General features: G+C 36.1%; 1 protein-coding gene across 1 annotated transcript in view; it reads left to right on the top strand.

Annotated features, from left to right (window-relative positions):
• Positions 1–24138, top strand: part of LOC128210731 (neurogenic locus Notch protein-like) — a 45092-nt gene extending 20954 nt beyond the window's left edge. Inside the window, exons 20-33 of the mRNA XM_052915085.1 lie at positions 849–935; positions 2151–2246; positions 2897–3007; positions 3632–3754; positions 6521–6622; positions 8251–8367; positions 12144–12257; positions 12508–12621; positions 13059–13175; positions 13596–13712; positions 19313–19419; positions 20477–20544; positions 21153–21222; positions 24016–24138. Coding sequence (XP_052771045.1) covers positions 849–935; positions 2151–2246; positions 2897–3007; positions 3632–3754; positions 6521–6622; positions 8251–8367; positions 12144–12257; positions 12508–12621; positions 13059–13175; positions 13596–13712; positions 19313–19419; positions 20477–20544; positions 21153–21222; positions 24016–24138 — 1466 coding nt within the window. The remainder of the gene's footprint in view (positions 1–848; positions 936–2150; positions 2247–2896; positions 3008–3631; positions 3755–6520; positions 6623–8250; positions 8368–12143; positions 12258–12507; positions 12622–13058; positions 13176–13595; positions 13713–19312; positions 19420–20476; positions 20545–21152; positions 21223–24015) is intronic.
• Positions 24139–24951: the final 813 nt, after the last annotated feature.

Here is a 24951-nt window from a genome sequence, read left to right on the forward strand (position 1 = left end):
CTCTCAACAATTGAAATATAAAACCCATTTATATAATAAGAGACATCTTAAAATCAGTTATGGATAAGTACGTTTTTTTTCAGAATTGGGGCTATCTACAAATCCATGTGTTGCCCTCAGTAATTGAATTAGAGTTGTCTGCAACTGATTTGAACAGTTCCATAACTAAGAATAGGTAAAAACACAAAATGATAAAATGGCATAAATATTTTGCGCCGCATATCATACCCTGGAACAATGCAAACAATGTTTATGTCAACTAATAAAGCTTTCAATAAAGTTTCACTGTCATATCTCAGTAACATAAATCTTCTGATGTCTGAAATCGGTGTAACCAAATATATTTTACAATTACCACAATAACAAAAAGGTACCACATATGGAGTCCAGAGCACAGTTCAAAGTTAGTGTACGGGATGGAGTCTTAGCTTTATTGAAAGAAAAAATGATGATATGTTATATCAAATATGAAATTATCGCTTTTATCATTCAGTTCGAGGGATAAAATATTAAAAAGTATTGCCTCCCTTGATGGGAAAAGTGCATCTAGTCAACCCGAGAGGCTTGAGGGGCACTGTTCGCCTTCGGGGGCAATCTTCATTTGATAATAATACCGAACAAAACTTGTTTTCTTTCTTGAAATATGGGTTATCAAAATGTAAATAAAGCTCCAAAAACGGAGCAGACGAAGCGGTAGAAGGTAAACCCCGCATCGCATCCTACTATGACGTCAGCGGGTAACAGTGCTCTAGCGGGTACCAGTGCTGGCTAACATTTTATACTGTCAGCATATTATCATTTTCCTTTTGATCTTCTTTCAACACTTATGTTTTTTTTAAATTATATAGCATCAACGGGCACCACGTGCAGTTCTAACAGTCAGTGTGCTGATGCAGCCAACACCGAGTGCGACACCTCTGTAAATCAGTGCAGACGTAAGTAGACAGAAAGTTCGGAGATAAAATGCGTCTTAATTGTGTTTGGTTAATGTCATTTAGAACACTAGAAGTCACTCAAAGGCTAGTGATTATATTAGTCCATATAAACAGCCGCTTCAGAGTCTTTGACGATTTTTGTTTTGGCGACTCTACGCATCCATATCCCACCTGTTGTTTCCTAACCAAGAATGACAGATACCAGCGCAGGGTATAATGAGCGGATAGTTAAAAAATTGGCGATGCTTTGTTGACAGATCGATCTGAATTTGAGTTTCATGAAACACTTAAGTGTATTTATGAGAAAAGTATTGGCAAATAATAATTTATGTTTGACTTTTGTGGTTCCATTTAACAGTGCAGTGTAAAATATTGTGGATTTACAGTTGAAGAATATATTTTACATTGGGATGAATCAATCGACTTGAAGCGTTTAGGGAACAAAATGAATATCTAAATGTTAAAAAAGTTCACTATACGCGCACTATTGTGGCTATGATTATATTTATTATATAAAACACAAAACAAACCTGAATTACTTCTTCTGCTGTACAAATGATAACATAATTCATGCAAAATTGAAAAAAAACTGCAATATAAAGCGACTTGAATGAAACACAGATTTGAGAAGTTTAACTCTATACGGAATACATAGTTCTATTTTGAGAATGGAAGTTCTACATAAACTGTAAGCACTAGCACCAAATATTTCTTTAAAAAGATTATTTTGACCTAAGCAACATTTCCTAACATTCTTGTAAGGGTGGAATTTGGCCGAGTTCAAATTTTAAATTCTTCCATCGGTTAGGTATCATTTTTGAGAGTTATTAAAATAAACATGACTCCCTTTAAGAGAAAACACTTGACAGGTTCCTCCCTAAAATTCAAGTCTTAAAATATTACATTTCAAGAATGACATACATCACTGTATGATTAATTATATAATACCTTTATTGTTAACAAAACTAAATAACACAACTTCGCGATCAAAGCGGTACTTAATAATTGTTCAGGTTCTCTTGGGTCTTTAAGCACTCAAAACAGCCATTGTGTGGACTCCCTCAACAGTGTGTGTGTGTGTGTGTGTGTGCGTGCGTGCGTGCGTGCGTGCGTGCGTGCGTGCGTGTGTGTGTGATACCATCGTCTCATGAGACCAATGCCGAAGCAATACATACCCTTGTATAGTTGATAATTCTTCTAAATTTTAAATTTCAGGTTCTCTTGAGTCTTCATGCACCCAAAATAGCCATTGTGTGGACTCCCTCAACAGTGTATGTGATACCACCGTCTCAGGAGGCCAATGCCGGAGAAGTACATACCTATTTCAAGCTTATATTTCTTCGATAATTGGACATATCTATGTCTAAATATTGCCGTCTGTCATATATGTACTGTTAAAAGTATACCTAAACGTCTTCCAGTAGGGAAGTTAAACCGTTGTCCCGTGTGACAGTGATATACATTAGCCTAAGTTAACAATGTCTATGCGCTTTATTCCATAACTTTAAAAAAAAATGATACTCCCACTGGAAGTGACGCCCATGGTTGGCCAGTGGTGTCGTTAAATAAACGTACATCTCCAATCTCAACTCATTGTTTATAATGTGTCTTGCAGTCTCAAAATAAAGCTTGTTGTGTCATAATATATATTTTGTCTAAATATGACGATGTATTCATATTCAGCAGTCCGTGTCCTTTTGTAGAAATGTCAATTTGCTGAATGCAAATGGGATTATGATTTTTGTATCCCATAAAATGCATGCCTCGTTTTCAACAACTACGTGTGGTGATTTTATCATGGCAATATATTATATATATTATATATTCTTTGACATATAAATCGATAACCACTTTTTTACATAGTCATTCTTAGTAATATTTTGTAAATGAATACTTTAAAAGGCTTGTTCTTAAGTCAGTGGTGTTTATATTAATATCATAATATACGATTGCTCGCCCAGGATCTGGTAAATCTTGCACGCAGACGTCTGATTGTCTGAACAACGGAGAATGCAGTGGTGGAACATGCGCCTGCAGTACCGGATATCAAGTTGAAAACAACCTTTGTAAAGGTGAGGCTGCAGCAGGATATTGCTCAGAGTAAAGAATTCCATTGAAAGACCTAGTTGTTCTTCGACAATTCCTCATCACTGACCTCTGATTGAATCTCGATTGAAACCTGAGGATTGTTTAGAAATGCAGCGGTTATAATAGCCACAATTTCCTACGCAATGATTTCCCCTGACAAGCAGAATAGAACTCCTCTATCATGTGCGAGTCTAGCTGGATTTAACTATAATTTTTTTTATGTAAACCTATTTTAGATTTTTTCTATCTTTTGGGGTGAGTTTTTATGCAATTTCAATTATTCAAAGTTCAGTGAGGTTAAAAAACAAAACGATATCTAAATTTATAGATAATTTACATGGTATCTATGGTCAGGTGATTTCCATGGTGTCAGTGGTTACTGTACTGTAAGGGAAGTAACATTGCGTGATAATTGTTATAGTCATCGCATATAATAGTCTCACATATAAAAGTTACAGTAAACGATATCAAGAAGTATTTCTCTTCGAATTGTTTTCTTAAGAACAGACTACTAAACTTATGCGAAATAGTATGTTATGTTTCATGTCATACTATTACTGTTTTATTGCAATTATTTGAATGCATATGATTTGTTTTATCACGAACAGCAACTCTTGGAACTACATGTACAATAGCCGGTGACTGTATTGCAAATGCGCTGTGTAGCGGCAATCCCCTCGTCTGCAGTTGTAGTTCTGGATATGAAGCAGATGGAACGACTACGTGTAAAGGTATGGTGCATATAAACCATAATATCATAATGTCATATTTATATGAAGCAGATGGAACGACTACGTGTAAAGGTATGGTGCAAATATACCATAAAATCATAATGTCATATTTATATGAAGCAGATTGAGCGACTACGTGTAAGGTACAAATATACCATAAAATCATAATGTCATATTTATTTATATGAAACAGATGGAACGACTACGTGTAAAGGTATGGTGCATATATACCATAAGATCATAATGTCATATTTATATGAAGCAGATGGAACGACTACGTGTAAAGGTATGGTGCATATATACCATAAGATCATAATGTCATATTTATATGAAGCAGATGGAACGACTACGTGTAAAGGTATGGTGCATATAAACCATAATATCATAATGTCATATTTATATGAAGCAGATGGAACGACTACGTGTAAAGGTATGGTGCAAATATACCATAAAATCATAATGTCATATTTATATGAAGCAGATGGAACGACTACGTGTAAAGGTATGGTGCATATAAACCATAATATCATAATGTCATATGTATATGAAGCAGATGGAACGACTACGTGTAAAGGTATGGTGCAAATATACCATAAAATCATAATGTCATATGTATATGAAGCAGATGGAGCGACTACGTGTAAAGGTATGGTGCAAATATACCATAATATCATAATGTCATATTTATATGAAGCAGATGGAACGACTACGTGTAAAGGTATGGTGCAAATATACCATAAAATCATAATGTCATATTTATATGAAGCAGATGGAACGACTACGTGTAAAGGTATGGTGCAAATATACCATAAAATCATAATGTCATATTTATATGAAGCAGATGGAACGACTACGTGTAAAGGTATGGTGAAAATATACCATAAAATCATAATGTCATATTTATATGAAGCAGATGGAACGACTACGTGTAAAGGTATGGTGTAAATATACCATAAGATCATAATGTCATATTTATATGAAGCAGATGGAGCGACTACGTGTAAAGGTATGATGCAAATATACCATAAGATCATAATGTCATATTTATATGAAGCAGATGGAACGACTACGTGTAAAGGTATGGTGCAAATATACCATAACATCATAATGTCATATTTATATGAAGCAGATGGAGCGACTACGTGTAAAGGTATGGTGCAAATATACCATAACATCATAATGTCATATTTATATGAAGCAGATGGAGCGACTACGTGTAAAGGTATGGTGCAAATATACCATAAAATCATAATGTCATATTTATATGAAGCAGATTGAGCGACTACGTGTAAAGGTATGGTGCAAATATACCATAATATCATAATGTCATATTTATATGAAGCAGATGGAACGACTACGTGTAAAGGTATGGTGCAAATATACCATAATATTATAATGTCATATTTATATGAAGCAGATGGAACGACTACGTGTAAGGTATGGTGCAAATAAACCATAAGATCATTATGTCATAATTATATAAAGCAGATGGAACGACTACGTGTAAAGGTATGGTGCAAATAAACCATAAGATCATAATGTCATATTTGTATGAAGCAGATGGAACGACTACGTGTAAAGGTATGGTGCAAATAAACCATAAGATCATAATGTCATATTTATATGAAGCAGATGGAACGACTATGTGTAAAGGTATGGTGCAAATATACCATAAGATCATAATGCCATATTTCAATGGAGCAGATGGAACGACCACGTGTAAAGGTATAGCGCAAATATACCATAAGATCATAATGCCATATTTCAATGGAGCAGATGGACCGACCACGTGTAAAGGTGAATTTTGAACTTTACAAAATTTAGTGACATTTAACCTAAAATAACCTAAAATATATATATTTTTCTTCAGATTCACCAAATGGGGTTAAATAGAGTATACTCCTACCAACTATCTAGCATAAATAACTATGAATTACTGCACTTTTACAAATATTTAGACAATTCGAGATTTTCTGACTTTGTAAAGGTGCAATAACTCAGAGTTATTTATGCTAGATAGTTGGTAGGAGTGACCCCTTTGATGAATCTGAAGAAAAAAAAATGTATTTTAAGTTATTTTAGGTTAAATGTCACTAAATTTTGTAAAGGTCAAAATTCAGCTTATTTCCACCAAATCACTGTGTTTTAATAGTCTAAAGACGATGACAAATGTGTACACTTTAAGTTTAAACCGTTCATTTTGCAACGATTGTGTAGATAACCATATACTAATTCATGCTATAATACCTAGCATGGTGCTACGTGTGAGATCTTGGTGTGTGTTGGAAACCGGTCTACTCGCAAAAGAAACCTACATGTATTCGACTTGGTGACCGAAAACACAAACGCTTTAAAATAGGCAATGCAACAAATGCATTATTTTGCATCGACGGAAAATTCTGTGATCACAAAATGTTAATGTTCTTAGTCCTAAAAAAATGGTTTGGTTAGGGTTACATCCGTCTCAAAAATATGTAGGGTAGGTAGGCTTTTTATATTTTAAATTTTTTATTAGGCTTTATATAAGAATGTAATGTTCATCATTGGAGAATGCTGTTAAAGTTATCTTCTGTATAAAACATTCAAGGTTTTAAACTACATATTGAAAAGCAATTAAAAACATCTTTCTTTTTTTCTTTTCTTTGTTAGTTTTTCATTTTTTTTTTACAAAATGACTATAAAACGGTAGGGTCAGCGCCTGTGTCGTAGGTAGGGTCGTGTCACCCGAACCAAATGTATTTTTTATGTTCTTATCTCAATTTTTAGCATCGATCGGGACGACGTGTTCTGCAACATCCGACTGCGCTGACACGGCTAACACTCTGTGTGACGATTCGTTCACCGGAGGTGCAGGACAGTGTCGAAAACGTATGTACTTTGAAGAAGTCAGCAATAAAAAAATTAGTGTTTGCCCTACATTTTCAGCCAATCAGGGGCGCAAGATTTTTAAATGTTTCGTTTCTTATATCTGAAGAATCGTTACTTATTTCTGAAGACGACTCTTCATGATTAAGTAAATTGCTATAACTGCGTATGCGCATATATCCACGCCTTCTGTTTGCATATGCAAAGCGCAATTTCAGTGTCAACGCTGATTTAAATGACGTCACATCTTGCATTGATCGACAGGTCCTTGTGACAGGCGCTCGGCTTTATTTTAAAGCTGATGCAATTTGGGAGGGGCTAACACTAAGTCGGTTTAAATTTATTAAGTATTTTTTTCGTGAATAAGAAACCACGGTCGCTTCGCTGCGCTCCGCTTCCTTAGCTTAGTTATTCACGAAGAAAATACTTAATAACCTCTAACCTATACGTAGAATCGAATAAGAGATAAAAATATCTTATTTTGTTTTTAAACTTAATCTCTAAAATACTGATTTAATTCACTTATGAAGTTACGTATTTTACCTGCGGAATTTCGCTTACTATGTCTAACATGAAACTAGACATTGCACTGATTTACATATACGTGTCAAATCCAGTTAGTTATACAATGTAGTTGGTATTTAAAAACAGTTAAATTTCCTTGGTAGAATTTTAAATTTGTTTCTTAATTGCATTGCACCTTTGATATTTATAGCTACAATTAACAGTTGTTTCGCTGAGATATTCATATTTGCAGAAGGTCATGATATATTACCTAGATAGTTAGATAGTTTAGCCAGTTGCTCAGCTGTTTCTAATTCAAGCTAGGTTTATACAATAGTAAACAGTAAAATTTATTATGGGTATAATCCTTTTTTATTCTATAAACTCGGTTTAGAAAATATGAGGCACCAGCAATTAGTCTATTTCAAAGTGTACAACTCAATATATAAAAGTGAGACGCAGCTTCTATTATATTTGAAGAAGAATATTAATATTTTATCGACTCTCGGTTTATCTATAAATCTGCTAGTTTCATTGTTTAGTTAGCGTGTAGATAATCTTAAAATTGTCATGATTTTCCGAAACCGTTATCTTTGATCTGCACTTAAAAAAAATAAATGTCCTTATGTCTACAGATTATTTATATCATTACTAGAGGCATTCAATTAGTGATAAGCATTGTATTATTGATAATCATTACATGCCCATTACACAAGTGTATATACATATTATTAATAGTTATAAAATACAAAATACACAATATCATACATTGAAATAAAGATGAAGCAAAATAATAAGCAGTGAACTGTATATCATAATACATATAAACAGATAGTATTATTATAATATAGTTGAATATGTATATATACGGTTACACGAAAAAAGGTTAAGAAGCTGCTAATGTTCGGAGGTTCTCCTCTCGGAAATTCAGAGCGTCTGATATAAATCGTGCAACGTTGTTAATAACCTTAACGTGTTCGGAATATAGCAAATTCTTTAACTTAACTGAGCTATGCCAGTTTGATTGAAGTCAATGTTTCGTAACAAGATACTTACACCATGTTTCTAGTACACATGATTGCCAATGATACATATTAGACTAGCTGTTCCGTTTTGCTGTGTTCCAGAGCACGGGAAGGCGTGTACGACCGGGCAGACAGGAGTATGTGTGAACAATGGTCAATGCAGCAACTCCGTGTGCACATGTAACACGGGCTACCAAGAGAGTGGAAACCTTTGCGTTGGTAATAACTATTTCTTTTTTTAGCTAAAATAGGGTAATACAACAATCGTCAAGTGGCGAAGACAGACAAGAAAATATGCAATTGTACGATAATAATAAATATGTTGGGGGTTTTGATGTAATATTTTGGCTCTGTCTTGTTAGAACTTCGAAAAGACGATATAAAAGCGTAACGCATTTTTGACATTTTTTGTACACTACGCCATCCAGGTACGTGACTGCCCTTTGTGCACTGTGCCAATCGGTACGTGTTCATTAATAACTTCAAGTACACGTTTGCAGACTAGCTACGCAAAATTATTCTAATGAACGTGTAGCGTTAACGTCGTGTTTTGCAACTTCTCCATTTAAAACATCAGATATTTGAACCAGTGTATGTTTATTCAAGATGTTATGTTTGCTAACAAGTCTAGTGCCACAGCCTTAGGACCCATATTGACTAAAGCTTTCAGTTTTAGTCTAATTTTAAGTCTCAGGCTCAGAAAACAGATATTATAAAATGTTTAAAAAATATATAATGTTACTAATTTAGACAAAACATGTATTCATGATAATAGAATAAGATATTTTATAACATATACCCGATTTTTTTACCATAATTGCTATTGAAATAGCATTTTGATAAAATGATAAAAAAAATGCGATTTCGATTCTTGACTCTCAAACACAAACGTTAGTAAAAATGGGCCAAGATTTGCTACTTTACTTACGAATGATAATGTATTCATTGCTAAACTCAGCAACATTAACGCAATGGGAAAAACTGAACTGTTGATGTATTTTTGTATTTAGTACAATTATACAAATAAGAAATCAATACATGTCATTTAAAAATCAAATTGAAAACAAATAATTGGTGCAGTGATTCGATGTATATGCAATCAATATCAATCAAACGTTTATCCATATAAAATGACGATTTCAAGTAATAAATGATTGTTTTTAATTGTCTACTGATTCTCACCCTATGTATCACTGGAAGCTGACTTCTTTACAAGGCAATGGATCGTTGCAAATCATTAACACTTCACATGATGCAATGGCAAATTGTGATGACACATGCGACGTTTTGGTCTCTAATTCCGTTGCATTTCCAATAGGCAGAACGCTACAAGTATTCCAGATGGATTGCTTCATTTCAACAATACCGATTCTATTCAGCCCAGTTAGTTTTAAGTACGCTATCGCAACTTCCGGAGAGGTGGTGAAGGAGAGAAATTGTGACTTATAGCCGGGCGTGTTTCTACAATTCAAATAAGACTTTGTTGACCAAACAGCTACGGGGTTCTTAGGCACCAGACCTTCGGTGCATGATTCATCATCTCGAAGAACACGGTATAGATGTTTTATATCCGTGGGTTCAGAGCAGGACGGAGATAAGGTTGTGATGACATCAACGAATTGGCTGAAGTCATATGGCGAGTCGCAAGGTATTGCATCGAAAGAGTAGAAACAATGTTCATTGTAGGATTCTTTCTCACATCTGTCTTCAACAGTGGAATTGCAACATTGATCGCCACGATCGCCACAACATGTTTGATTGTTTGCACAGCAAGTTGAAGCACAACATTTTTGGTCAGTTTCGCAACAGCCAGTACCGCAGCAAGACTTACCCACTTCGCAACAGTTGGCGCCACAGCAAAACTCCCCAGCATCACAACACGAAGTGCTGCAGCAGGTACTGGTAGCCTCACAACATCCTATAACGGGGCAACAAATATTATCTTCTTCACAGCAGAACAAGCCGTCGCAGACTTTAGGACGGCCCGTTGCTCAACAACCTCCACCAACGCATAAGGGGGCAAATAACGGACAACAAAGGCTTGCTGGACTTCCAGGAGTACAACATACGCCATCTACACACTCGTAAATGTCAGGTCCAATCACGGCACATATTTCATTCAATGGTGGGGTCTCGGCAAATGCTTGTTTTTGTTGTTTGCAGGTAGTAGAATTGCTTTTCAACTTCAGGATTTGTGGACTTGCTTGACTCCCATTTAAATTAATTGCGAGAACAAGCATAACCGCCGCCGAGGTTGTCTGTCGATGTCTCATTTTGTTCTGTAAATTGCGAAATATATAAGTTCAAGAATCGCGAGATAATGAAAACGATAGCATATTTTTGATCAATAAAGAAAAAGAAAGCTATAATTTGAATATGAATCTGAATGAATTATGAAACAGACTACTGATGTGAAAAATGCATCAAGTGAGATATTGTTATTAGTATGCCAACTGTTCTACCTACCTTGGTTTTATAAATGTTACGAATCAATGATATTATCCAGGGAAATGCATGTGGTTATAAAGAGAAAGCACAACAGGAAGAGATGATGCACTATTTTGATTGGCAACTTTTTAACTCATTGATAAACACAAAGTTATCTCATCTTCCTCGTTTTGTTTATTATTACTATTAACAAAACTAAATATCAAGACAAAGGAGCAAAAGGTTCCGGTCAGAGTAGATAGCTCTTTAAGCACAAAGCTCAAAGCTGATAGCTTAAAGTTCACCGAGTATGCCTTTGATTTACACTGTATCATAGTATATGCAACGCGCTTCCTTTGTGAAAAGATAATATTGTATTATTAAACATTTCCCATGCGCTGCAATATTTGAAAGTACCCGTTTGCAAGTCAACTTAAATATCTTAAACAAAGAACATTTACATTTCTAGTTTGCACTGACGACGAGGTCGTGATATACTACCCATACTAAAACAGTCACACCATTCGGAACTCCTTGGCCATTTTTATCGAAAACAACCTCGGATGTATACGGACGGTTTACAATGTCAGAAATCGGGTCTTTTTAAGTCCGCTGCAAGTAGATCGCGTAGTTTGATTTAGCAGTTTAACTTAATAACTTTTGGGAATCTTAATCATGTTTGCAGTAAAACACTTCATTGGCAATCAGTTTAAACTTAGATCAAGAAATACAAGCTAAAACACTACATTTAATTAATGATATAATTCATAAAATTTTACGCACTAATTTTACTGATGTACCGGCATATATCCGAGGTTGTTTTCGATGAAAATGGCCGAGGAGTTCCTACTGCAGTCACACTCAACATTTCAAACGGGTTGTGCTTGAAGTCATAGGTGTTGGTATTCACTGTTCGGGATGACAATCATACGAGTGGCACACCCACATGGGTCCTAGATTTTAGTTTCAGCATTGTTTAGTAGTTTAAATGTAGCAGCTTTGTCACGTGGACTTTGTTACGTGTTACTTAAGCATCCTTTATTGGAGATAAATCGTCCAGTAGGCAATCATGAAAATGGTCGAAATTAACACCGACACTATTAAATACATAAAAAAATATCGATTAAGAAAATGTTCAAAAGCTAAATTAAATGTAAGGCCATACCAAGTAGACGCTTTTCAGTCGTCGAATTTACTGCTCCCGCTCATGTGATTAGAATAAAGAGTACTTATGTATCTATTCTGCCTTGTGCTGTAGTAGGCAGCCATTTGTAAGCACGTGTCCGATTAGCTGTCAGGTTATCGAGAGAAAAAAATCTGCATATTTGTTCAATATTTCGCAAGCAATCAGTATGTCAAGGTTTATTATGTCAATGGACTTATTTTCGCTGATAGTAAATGTATTTGGTCACGTATAAGCGCAGTCTTAAAAATTTCCGGACAGCCATTGTATAAACAATGTTTTTCCAAATATTAGTAGTTCTAAACATCCAACATTTGTCCGTATCAATGACAGTGATCAAAGGAACATATTCTTTTGTTTTTACAACCTTTATTTTCATTTTCAGATGTAAATGAATGCAGTTCTAATCCTTGTCTGAACGGGGCCACGTGCAACAACGAGGTGAACCAGTACTCGTGCAGCTGTGCAGCCGGGTACTCGGGAACAACCTGCGCCACTAGTGAGTATACTCGGAATATGTAATATATGTCGGAAATAGCAGAAGTGGGTAGTACGTTTCATATATGGATTAGTGCTTGAATTTCGAAACAAGGCGTTGCTGAAATCGAGAAACACTCAGCCTATGCAACGAATAAGTTTATACGAAATGAATTGCGTAATATATGATCGACAGGAGTAGGAGTTGGGATACGTTATTATACATATACACCATTGAACTAGAGATAACGAAGACATATGATGTATTTCAGATATTGACGAGTGTTCCTCCTCTCCTTGTCAGAACAGCGGCACGTGCGTGGACGGTGTCAACGGGTACACGTGCTCATGCACTTCCGGATGGGAAAACACCAACTGTCAGAGCGGTATTTATCACTGACACCATCCTCCCTGTTACTTTATTTGTGTTTGAAAATTATTCATAAAAATGCCATTTAAAAACGTGTAACCCATCAACACGACGTCCGAGAATCAACAGCGTTCATGAACTGGTCTTAAACCTGCACGTTCACAGATTGTACGTTTTGACAACTTTTTAAAAAAAAAATCGGCAGTTTTCTTAAAACTGAGAATCTACTGTGAGTTATCTAACATGAAGGCATTGATGTTAACATCAGCTAAGTCTAAGACATAAAATTAAAAAGGTCAAAATTGTCGGTCTGTGAGAGTGCAGCTTTAAGGTAAATATACTATTCGTAGATTTTATCTCAAATGGCTTTTAAATGAACCCTTTTAAGAGTTCATCAAACATTATTCTCTTATCTTTGATATATCATTTTAATTATATGAATGCGTTTCCCAGCGGTGACGGACGAGTGTGCCGCCTCTCCCTGTCAGAACGGAGGCACGTGTGTGGACGGCCTCAACAGCTACACGTGCACCTGCGCTTCCGGCTGGGAGGGAACCAATTGTCAACTGGGTATGTTAATCTTGGCACTGTATAAGTATGGGCATTTGAGTATTTAATATATGTCCTAAGTACGTTGTTTCTATTTTGTTATTAAAATAACTGCATAAATCAATGAGTTTGTCCTATCTCAGAAAGGGATCATTTTCCTATCGTTTGATTGGTCGTTTGGTCGGTTTGCCAACCGTTGACACCGACCTGAATATCCAATGTAAATGGTGACGGTTGCCTAGATACTTGCACAAGGTCAGCTACTGCAAATACTAGGGCAAGTTTCGGTGGAGTAGGGGAAGACAATAAAGCTGCTACAGCGATAGTAAATTATATATTCCCCGTAACTCTAGTATTTAAGACGGTTATGTCAGGTTAACATCTATCAATTAACATTCAACATTAAAACATACGCAATACATGGAAGTATGTGTGTTCCAGTATACAGTAATGAGTGCAGCCCCGACCCTTGCCTGAATGGAGCAACGTGTGTAGATGACATCAGCGATTATTCGTGTACCTGTGTGCCAGGATATACCGGGAACAACTGCCAAACTAGTAAGTAGAATTACCTGTAAGACTTGTCATGGTTTGCCCGCGTCTGTACCTGTGTGCCCGGATATACCGGGAACAACTGCCAAACTAGTAAGTAGAATTACCTGTTAGACTTGTCATGGTTTGCCCGCGTCTGTACCTGTGTGCCAGGATATACCGGGAACAACTGCCAAACTAGAATTACCTGTAAGACTTGTCATGGTTTGCCCGCGTCTGTACCTGTGTGCCAGGATATACCGGGAACAACTGCCAAACTAGTAAGTAGAATTACCTGCTTGTTAGACTTGTCATGGTTTGCCCGCGTCTGTACCTGTGTGCCAGGATATACCGGGAACAACTGCCAAACTTGTAAGTAGAATTACCTGTAAGACTTGTCATGGTTTGCCCGCGTCTGTACCTGTGTGCCAGGATATACCGGGGACAACTGCCAAACTAGTAAGTAGAATTACCTGTTAGACTTGTCATGGTTTGCCCGCGTCTGTACCTGTGTGCCAGGATATACCGGGAACAACTGCCAAACTAGTAAGTAGAATTACCTGTTAGACTTGTCATGGTTTGCCCGCGTCTGTACCTGTGTGCCAGGATATACCGGGGACAACTGCCAAACTAGTAAGTAGAATTACCTGTTAGACTTGTCATAGTTTGCCCGCGTCTGTACCTGTGTGCCAGGATATACCGGGGACAACTGCCAAACTAGTAAGTAGAATTACCTGTTAGACTTGTCATGGTTTGCCCGCGTCTGTACCTATGTGTCAGGATGTACCGGGAACAACTGCCAAACTAGTAAGTAGAATTACCTGTTAGACTTGTCATGGTTTGCCCGCGTCTGTACCTATGTGTCAGGATGTACCGGGAACAACTGCCAAACTAGTAAGTAGAATTACCTGTTAGACTTGTCATGGTTTGCCCGCGTTTGTACCTGTGTGCCAGGATATACCGGGGACAACTGCCAAACTAGTAAGTAGAATTACCTGTTAGACTTGTCATGGTTTGCCCGCGTTTGTACCTGTGTGCCAGGATATACCGGGAACAACTGCCAAACTAGTAAGTAGAATTACCTGTTAGACTTGTCATGGTTTGCCCGCGTTTGTACCTGTGTGCCAGGATATACCGGGGACAACTGCCAAACTAGTAAGTAGAATGACATGTTAGACTTGCCATGGTCTTACCGCGTCTATAAGCTGCATTATGATTTGACCCCTACGCACCCAATGCATTTTCAACTGGGAATATAGAAACCAGAAGGAGGAAATTGTCCATCATTAATTTATTGAACGAGATTTAAAGCCGTACAATTGTAGATGTGTAAAAACGATGAATGTCATCTTAAGCGTTTCATAACCGAAGGAATAAAATATATTCCTAAACCATCTTGTCAGTTCAGACGGGTTTCTTACATTCAGTTATTCAGAAAATATTCATAACCCAGCTTTTAGTAAAGATTGGTTCCTTCATTCTAATGTTTTCAGAATTATTGCTTAACCAACTTATCAGTTCAGAAAGGTTCCTTTCATCCTATTTGCTCAGAACTATTCCCAAACCGTTTTGTCGGTTAAGACTGGTTTCTTTTAATTGTTTTTTGTTCAGAAATATTCCTTAACCAACTTTTATTCAGATTTTTTCCTTTCTTCCAATAAGTTCGGAAATATTCCCTCCTTAACCATCTTGTCAGTTAAAACTGGTTCCTTTTATCCTATTTGCTGAGAAATATTTATATTTATTCAAAAATACTGATACATAACTTGCCATTTTAGACTGGTTTCTTTCATCCTATTTGTTCAGAAATATTCCTAAATCATCTTGTTGGTTCAATCTCGTTTCTTTCATCATATTTGTTGTAAAAATATTCCTAACCCATCTTGTCGGTTCAGACTGGTTCCTTTCATGCACTTTGTTCAGAAATATTCCTAACCCATCTTGTCGGTTCAGACTGGTTCCTTTCATGCACTTTGTTCAGAAATATTCCTAACCCATCTTGCCGGTTCAGACTGGTTCCTTTCATCCACTTTGTTCAGAAATATTCCTAACCCATCTTGTCGGTTCAGAATGGTTCCTTTCATCCACTTTGTTCAGAAATATTCCTAACCCATCTTGCCGGTTCAGAATGGTTCCTTTCATCCACTTTGTTCAGAAATATTCCTAACCCATCTTGCCGGTTCAGAATGGTTCCTTTCATCCACTTTGTTCAGAAATATTCCTAACCCATCTTGCCGGTTCAGAATGGTTCCTTTCATCCACTTTGTTCAGAAATATTCCTAACCCATCTTGCCGGTTCAGAATGGTTCCTTTCATGCACTTTGTTCAGAAATATTCCTAACCCATCTTGTCGGTTCAGAATGGTTCCTTTCATCCACTTTGTTCAGAAATATTCCTAACCCATCTTGTCGGTTCAGAATGGTTCCTTTCATGCACTTTGTTCAGAAATATTCCTAACCCATCTTGCCGGTTCAGAATGGTTCCTTTCATCCACTTTGTTCAGAAATATTCCTAACCCATCTTGCCGGTTCAGAATGGTTCCTTTCATCCACTTTGTTCAGAAATATTCCTCACCCATCTTGCCGGTTCAGAATGGTTCCTTTCATCCACTTTGTTCAGAAATATTCCTCACCCATCTTGCCGGTTCAGAATGGTTCCTTTCATCCACTTTGTTCAGAAATATTCCTAACCCATCTTGCCGGTTCAGAATGGTTCCTTTCATCCACTTTGTTCAGAAATATTCCTAACCCATCTTGCCGGTTCAGAATGGTTCCTTTCATCCACTTTGTTCAGAAATATTCCTAACCCATCTTGCCGGTTCAGAATGGTTCCTTTCATCCACTTTGTTCAGAAATATTCCTAACCCATCTTGCCGGTTCAGAATGGTTCCTTTCATCCACTTTGTTCAGAAATATTCCTAACCCATCTTGCCGGTTCAGAATGGTTCCTTTCATCCACTTTGTTCAGAAATATTCCTAACCCATCTTGCCGGTTCAGAATGGTTCCTTTCATGCACTTTGTTCAGAAATATTCCTAACCCATCTTGCCGGTTCAGAATGGTTCCTTTCATCCACTTTGTTCAGAAATAGTCCTAACCCATCTTGCCGGTTCAGAATGGTTCCTTTCATCCACTTTGTTCAGAAATATTCCTAACCCATCTTGCCGGTTCAGAATGGTTCCTTTCATCCACTTTGTTCAGAAATATTCCTAACCCATCTTGCCGGTTCAGAATGGTTCCTTTCATCCACTTTGTTCAGAAATATTCCTAACCCATCTTGCCGGTTCAGAATGGTTCCTTTCATCCACTTTGTTCAGAAATATTCCTAACCCATCTTGCCGGTTCAGAATGGTTCCTTTCATCCACTTTGTTCAGAAATATTCCTAACCCATCTTGCCGGTTCAGAATGGTTCCTTTCATCCACTTTGTTCAGAAATATTCCTAACCCATCTTGCCGGTTCAGAATGGTTCCTTTCATCCACTTTGTTCAGAAATATTCCTAACCCATCTTGCCGGTTCAGAATGGTTCCTTTCATCCACTTTGTTCAGAAATATTCCTAAACCAACTTTTAGTTCATATTTGTTTCTTTCATCTTATCAGTTCGGAAATATTCCTTAAACAACTTGTCAGTTAAGACTGGTCCCTTTCATCCGATTTGCTTAAAACAATTAGTACATATTCAGAAATATATAAATTAACTTGCAAGTTCAGATCGGTTCCTTTCATCCTTTCTGTTCAGACGTATTCCTAAAGCACTTGTCAGCTCCGACTGATTCATTTCATCCAATTTGCTGTGAAACATTCCTAAATATCGTCAGTTCAGACTGGCTCCTTTCATCCTATTCGTTCAGGGATATACTCAATCTCATACGCAGTAATCTCTCTCGACGAGCAGAGACGACGTCGAAAATAGACGGATTTCAGTAATATACTCTTTATCTTTCAAAAAGCGCGTTTTATGCATTTTTAATTACGTTCCAAAAGTAAGGTTTTTTTTAATTTATATTATAAAAGTTGTTGTTTGGTGTTGTTGTTGTTTTGTTCTTAAAAGTAAGAAGAATAACTCGACATTAACAAAATTTAAAACAATATAGTATGAATGTAATCGTTATTATACTTCAGGGAACACTACTTCAAAAAGTTTTCCTATGTTTTTAAAGACATCGAACCATCAGCGTTGAAAATGTTATTTATTTTGATGAACCGATTTCACCGAGTGGTTTTATTTACCAGACACCAACGAGTGTGCCTCCAGTCCTTGTCACTCGACTTCTACGTGCGTAGATGGGGTCAACAAGTATACATGCACGTGTGCCTCGGGGTGGAAAGGAACCAACTGTGGCGGTATAACGTTTAAATAACTTAATAAGTCCTAGTTATATTACTGAATATCAACTATTTGGATAATGATAGGGTTAAGTTTATTCTTTTTAAGATTAAGGTCAGGGCTTATTAAACACTATCGATCGAGCTAAAATAGTTAAACATTATTTAAAACTGCACTCTCATAGATTTGCCATTTTTACAACTTTTTTATTTTTTGTTTTGGAAAGAGCAAATTTATGCGTAAATATATGCAAACCAATGATATAAGATTGCTGACAAAAGATCAAATCGCAGATTTTGATATTTCCGTTCAAAAAAATAATGTTTTATGGCTTAAACCGTTACTATCGGTTTAAGAAAAATGCATTAAACATCAATTTTTGAACTTAAATATAAAAATCTGCGATCTTATTTTTTGTCAGCAGTCTTATATAACTGGTTTCAATGGATTTTCGCAAAAATTGGCTCGTTCCAAGACAAAAAATTAAAAAGTTGTCAAAACGTTCAATCTGTGAGAGTGCAGCTTTAAATTGAGTGATAGAATGAATAATATTATTATGATAACATAACTTATTCTTAGACACATATCAGAACAATTTTATAATAAAATAAAACGGTGCTAGCATAAGCTGTTGTTTAAATGAAAGAAAATGAAAGAATAAAACTTATGATTAATAATACATTATATAATTAAGTGTTCCTTTAAGATGGTAAGTGACTTAAACGCACATGGCACGGTGTGTTAAATTTTCAATTGTTGGCAAAGTACTTATGTGTTGTGTTCTAACACACTAGTCTTTAAAATAAATATTTTACTTATGCAACAATCAATTGTAACTACGCACCCCCCCCCCCCCGGTCCGGGGAAAAGCGGGCAATTTGACTTACGGTCCAACCAATTTAAGGTAAATCCTCGTTCTGCAGGGATAAACTTCTGGTAATATCCCCGCAAAATGCCCCCGCACATCGAGGACATCCTAGGGCAGGCCAATTCCCCGCTATTTTCGGCGCAAAAATAAAACCACCGCATTTACTCGGTACTGCGGGTCCACCTGGACGATAAAAATGCGGCCCATTTCCTCCGCTATTCCCGGTTTACCCCCGGCGGAACTTGGGGGACGGGGGTGATTACAATTGACTGGTGCATTACTCATTCACTGCATGAAGAAATCTAATTTACAGAACACCGGATGCATCTGACGGCGACCAAGTTGTGGTCTTAAGTAACTGCCTCGCTGTACAACAACGAATTCTTTATAACATTTGTTATAATACTAATTGATCTTTTCAATGAAATAACAGAACGCCGTGTGGGTCTGACGGCGACCATTCAACGGACGTTCACAAACGCTCTGAATGATCCGTCAAGCAGTGCCTTCCAGACACTAGCGGGGGAAGTTCTGGCTGAGGTAGGCATTGAAAAGCGCCTACAAACTCATTTTAATTGAACTTGTGTAACAACATAACCCATATTTGCTATCTTGAGTTTTTACTGGTGAGAAAAACAATATTGGAAGACAATAGATGGCTCATATTAACTAACGTCTCGGGTCTGAATTTTAGACTCTGCACTTAGAATAGTGAATTCCGAAATGTCCTCATTTATCTTTGTTATAGTTATTTTGACAGAAAATGCGTAAATAATTATTAAACTGAGTAGCAACAACATGTATTACCGTTTTGAAAAAAAAATGTTGGCTTATAACAAAAGTAAATAAAATACAGTGCAGCTGTGCAGTTCTGAGTCTTGAGGCAAGGCATTAGTGTACGAATGCTGAGCCCAAAATCAATAACGTTTTAAGTTTGAATTTGAGATCCCGACATAGAAAGGGAAAATATTAATGTTTTTGTAAGAAAGTTATTAGAGAAGCTAACATGGTATTGCTATTTTTGTTACAAATATTCCGTTCTACAAACATACAGTTCATCAAGGGTCATTTATGTATAATGTGTAAACTGTTCAGTGATTTGTGTTGGTGCAATTTACTGCCTTCTAAAGACTGTTTGTTTCCCCTTGCGTAAAATAGTTAATATTTCCCAATTCTTTATGATGTTTTTTCAAACAATTAAACGCAAATTCTGTGAATTGATAAAAAAAGCAATTAATTTCTTAAAAAATAACAAAATCTTGATAAGACTTTCTCTTTTAAATGTATGCATAAAAAGGATACCATGTTTCGATGAAATATGGAGTTTTAGCAGTGAAATAACCTCGTGATCATATGACAACTATATTTTCTATGACACTGGAGAGTTAAATACGATCTTACACTGATATTAACAAATATCCTCTATATCTTTGCTAAAATATTGCTTTTTTTCAGTATGACTTTGTAATTTTCCAAAAATGAAAAAAAAATCTCAATTTAGAAGGAACAGGCGGTGAAATTAATTCCGAAACAGTCACACACTGTTTTAAACGAAAGAAGCTTTGCTCTTTGTTCTATATAAAATGTATTCTTGCAGATCAATGACAAAATGGGGAATACTCCGATGGCGTCTGTTTACAGACAAACCAATGTTATAGGATTCAGGTTTGTCTACCTGTCTCGGTCATTCATAAAACATCTGAACTCAATTCCTAACCTCAGTATTTTTTCTTATATTTAGTAGCTCTCTTTATCATATGATAACTTTATATTTATTTGTTTATGTAAAGTTTATAATACATCTATCAAAAATACGTTAATTTCATTGATTTCATTGAAAAATAACAACATACTTTAATGTTAAAACACTGTCCTTTCAATTTGACTATGCACATTTTAAGAAAATATAAACGAGAAAAGTATTTTAGATATTTTATGAATACAGGTTTTATGAATACAAGCTCTGTATTAGAAATGGTTGTTGAGATGTACGAGCCATTATATTGGATAGTGCTCGTATATATAAAATTCTTTGTAATTTTTATGCTGATCATAATAAGCTTTTGCAAGAAAACATAAAGGCTCATTACGAAGAAATTGATGAATTCCACAAACAACATAATGTATTAATGGTTCAAATGAGCATAAATGCATGCAGCCTATTAAATTAGAGAGTTTATTTGGCATTGAACATAATCTTGGTATAATTCCGTTAATTTGTCATTGTTTCCAGTTATGCATTTTCAAGCCTTTTTATACTATTTTGTTTGCAGTTCTGGAAGTGTTATAGTCCACGCGGTGATGATCTTCAACTCAGATACGTTTACAGACTCCGGTGGGAACGTAAGTGATCTTTACTCATGTTTAAAACAGTCGATAAAATGTATATGTGTGTTTTGTTTTGGCATTTTATTTCAGTAAACATTAGCAAAAGCAAACTTTTAAGGCCCAGTTTCAATAAAGGTCGTCAAGCTTAAAGGCATAGTTTAAGCCTTCTATAAGTGACCCGTCCCCCCAACCCGTGTATTTGTACACAACCTCTGTTAATTGATCTTAATCTTATTGGCTTATTGTCTTATCAGATCTCCAATCTGAGTATCCTGCTGTGCAGTTTGGGAAGATTTATTATGAAAATGGACCCTAAATGGCCCTGAGCCAATAAACGCATACACAGGAAATTGGCACCTACTGTGACACGAGTGCAATTAGCAGGAGATGCACAGCAGGGGATTATCATGCCAAACATTCCTTAAACTATGCCTTTGAGACCGGAAATATTAAAGCTGCACTCTCACAGATATACCGTTTTTAACTCTTTCTTGGAAAGAAAACATTTTTGCGTAAATATCTTCAAACCTATAAAAGAATGCTGGCAAAAGATCAGATCGCAGATTTTCATATTTCCGTTCGAATATTAATCCGTTATGGCTTAAAGCGGTTTAACGGTTTAAGAAAAATGCATAGAACAGCAATTTTTTTAACTTAAATATAAAAATCTGCGATCTAATTTTTTGTCAGTCCTTTTATATGACTGGTTTCCATGGATGCTCGCAGATATTGGCTCGTTCCAAAGACAAAAAAAGTTGTCGAAACGTTCAATCTGTGAGAGTGCAGCTTCAAGGCGTAACCTCTTTTTTGCGTAAACTGGGTTTCAATTTACATCTCGAAAGGACGTTTATCGCATAGATACTTTCCGTAGCTTAACGGGTTTTCCCGAGCTCTATTAAGCAGCGAAAAGTTTACGACTAATATCACGATACTATAAATCATATTAAATATGATGAATTATTATCATTTAAAAGTTAATTTGACTTTTAATATATCAAAGTTTTTCAAAGCAAATAATATCAGAAAAGCATTCTCTGTTTAAAAGATTATAAGTATCTTCCATGGCCGAGAGTGTAAGATAGGTTCATTCCGACCCGAGCGTAGGGTGTTTTGCGGAAACGAGGTTTACTGAGTTTCCTCAAAACACCCTGCGCGGGGGTCGGGATGAACCTATCTTACACGAGCGGCTATGGTAGATGCTTTTTCTCCCACCTCAGTTGAACAAAATTAAGTAAAAATGTATTTTTTTGCCGGAACTCTTTTGTGCTTAGTGAAAATAATTGCGTACGGATATGCAATAATTCGTGGTTGTCATGGATATTCGCACAGTGATTCAGAGTATGTAAATGGTCTGATCGGTCTTTAAATAGTTCTAAGAAGAGTGAAGCATTATTTCTTGAAAGGTGCGTGAAAACTGTTTTCTGGTGACATTTGAAGCGAGAAATGATTAACTCGCGTTCTAAATATTGCCACCAGACAAGGTTTCCATGATGCGCTACAGACGACAGTCTTCAACAAGGGAGGTAATTACAATGTGGTGACTATTGAAAGAAGTTCCATACGGGCATTTTATCTTCACCCGTGGGCAAAATAAGAATTTCTAGCATTAAATTAATGGATCTACTTATCTGAGGTGGGAGAAATGAAAATATCAGCGTTTACTACAGTAGTTGTATTTATCTAAATACAGTTAAAGTGATATATTACAAACGATGAATAAAATTATGTTCCAACCACCAGAATATTCGGGTATCTTTCAAGGGAACTATGGAAACTATGTGCTGGTATTCATAAAGCTTAGGTAATTTTAAGTTATGTTCCTAAGTTAATTATCTCCCTGTATAATTTCTGAAATATTTCATTTGGTTTCGTTGAAAACACTATATGTTACAGGGTTAGTAGGTGAACCGATATGGGATATACGGGGCAAAGTATATATCATGTCGGCAACCTGTTTACAATGATTAATAAGAACTATTTCAATTATTCATCGGAATTGGAACATAGACGCCATTTTGGTACGAAATGATTTACTGACCCAATATGGAAATAAGTAGTCACCGTGTGGCCATTTCTGAACCAATGATTTTGCCTCATTCATATTAGGGGAATGACATATCATATTATGTTAAAAACACTAATACTTTTCTTTAATTTTGATTATGAAAATTCTAGGAATCAACTTCAGTTAAGCAATGACTTATGATGCTTTATGAATATCACCCCAACCCATATATGCGTGTCTTGAATAAGCCCAAAATTGCAGAAAAGTTTTCCTAATGTTTGCAATGCCCAAGAAATAATACATAATTATATATACACTATTATTTTGTTCTAGAAATTGTATATAAATATACAAGATTCCTTACACTTTTGTTGTGTAGAAAATAACAACGACACTATTTATCCATGCTTACATGTCGAGGGGTGAATGCGAAAAGTTTCTAAGTGACATTAAATAAAGAAGCAGATAGAACCTTTTCGCTTTCACCCCTCGATGTGCAAATAACATTTCTAAGCCATCGCGAATGATAAATTGGTCAAAATGTGTGTCTTGTTCTGACCAGGACCTTTGACAATTACACCAGGACGAAATATACAAGACGAACAAATATAATCATAAAACTATTGAATTGTATTGGCTTTGAACAGGAAGTGAACCATAGCGGATTAATCCATTACATGAACATTAAACAAATATATTTTAAAGCTCGTACATATCGAGTCGAAATTAATATTTGCGAAAAATAAAATCATTTATCCATATAAAATCTTACCTAATACATGTTTACTTCAAACACGCTACAGACGTTAACCTTGACTGCCGGTGCCGCTCAGACGGAGCTCGTGCAGGCTCTGGTGGACGCGAACTCCGTACTCTTGAGTGCCGACTCCATACAGACCAGCACTTCAGTCCTCGTTCGTAAGTAAAAGATGACCTGATTGTTTAGAAAATCGCTTCAATTTAGCGATTCGTCAAATAAATCACTATTTTGTCGTTTAAATTCTGATTTTTCTTTCCTTTGTTTACGCTATCGCTAACAAGCAATCATTAAACTATTTAAAGAGATCGCTAAACATTTTAGCAACACGTGTACACTTGGGTTGACTCATAAAATATTTGGTATCTCCCTTCCGGTGTAGTCGTCGTCCCCGTCTGCGTCGTCTTTCGCGACCTTAAACTTTCATTTTCGCTCCTTAACTTTTGTTCTTGCTGTCCAAATTTTACTAACCTGGGTCAAAATGTGTATTGGCATACTATTTAAAATGACTTTGTTTAACAACCTGATCGCACTTTTTAATCCAGCGTAATTGCCCTTTAACGATACAAATTGACCAATTTCGCATTGTCCACTTTCTAACTTGATCATTTCTTATCCAATCCTTACCAGAACTGGCTACATTGTTTATGTGCGACCGAGTTTGCTCAAAAGACATATTAATTATGGAGTTATGGTCTCTTATTTGTCAATTTTTACCATTTTTTCTTTGTCCACTTTTTAAGTTTAGCATTTTTATCCAACCTGTACGAAACTTGGTAATGATTCTATGGAATTATTCAAACTTCATCAACCCTTGATAATGTTTGCATCTTGCGAATGACATAGAATAGGCATATAATACCAATTATATTTGATATGTTTTACTTGTCTATGCTTATCTCGAAATATGCGGGGAATAGAGGCAGTCATTGATTTAAAGTCATATTTTGTTCTGTTGTTGGCTTATTTTATGAACAGGTTT

Source organism: Mya arenaria, chromosome 12, assembly GCF_026914265.1.
Source record: "Mya arenaria isolate MELC-2E11 chromosome 12, ASM2691426v1".
NCBI lineage: Eukaryota > Metazoa > Mollusca > Bivalvia > Myida > Myidae > Mya > Mya arenaria.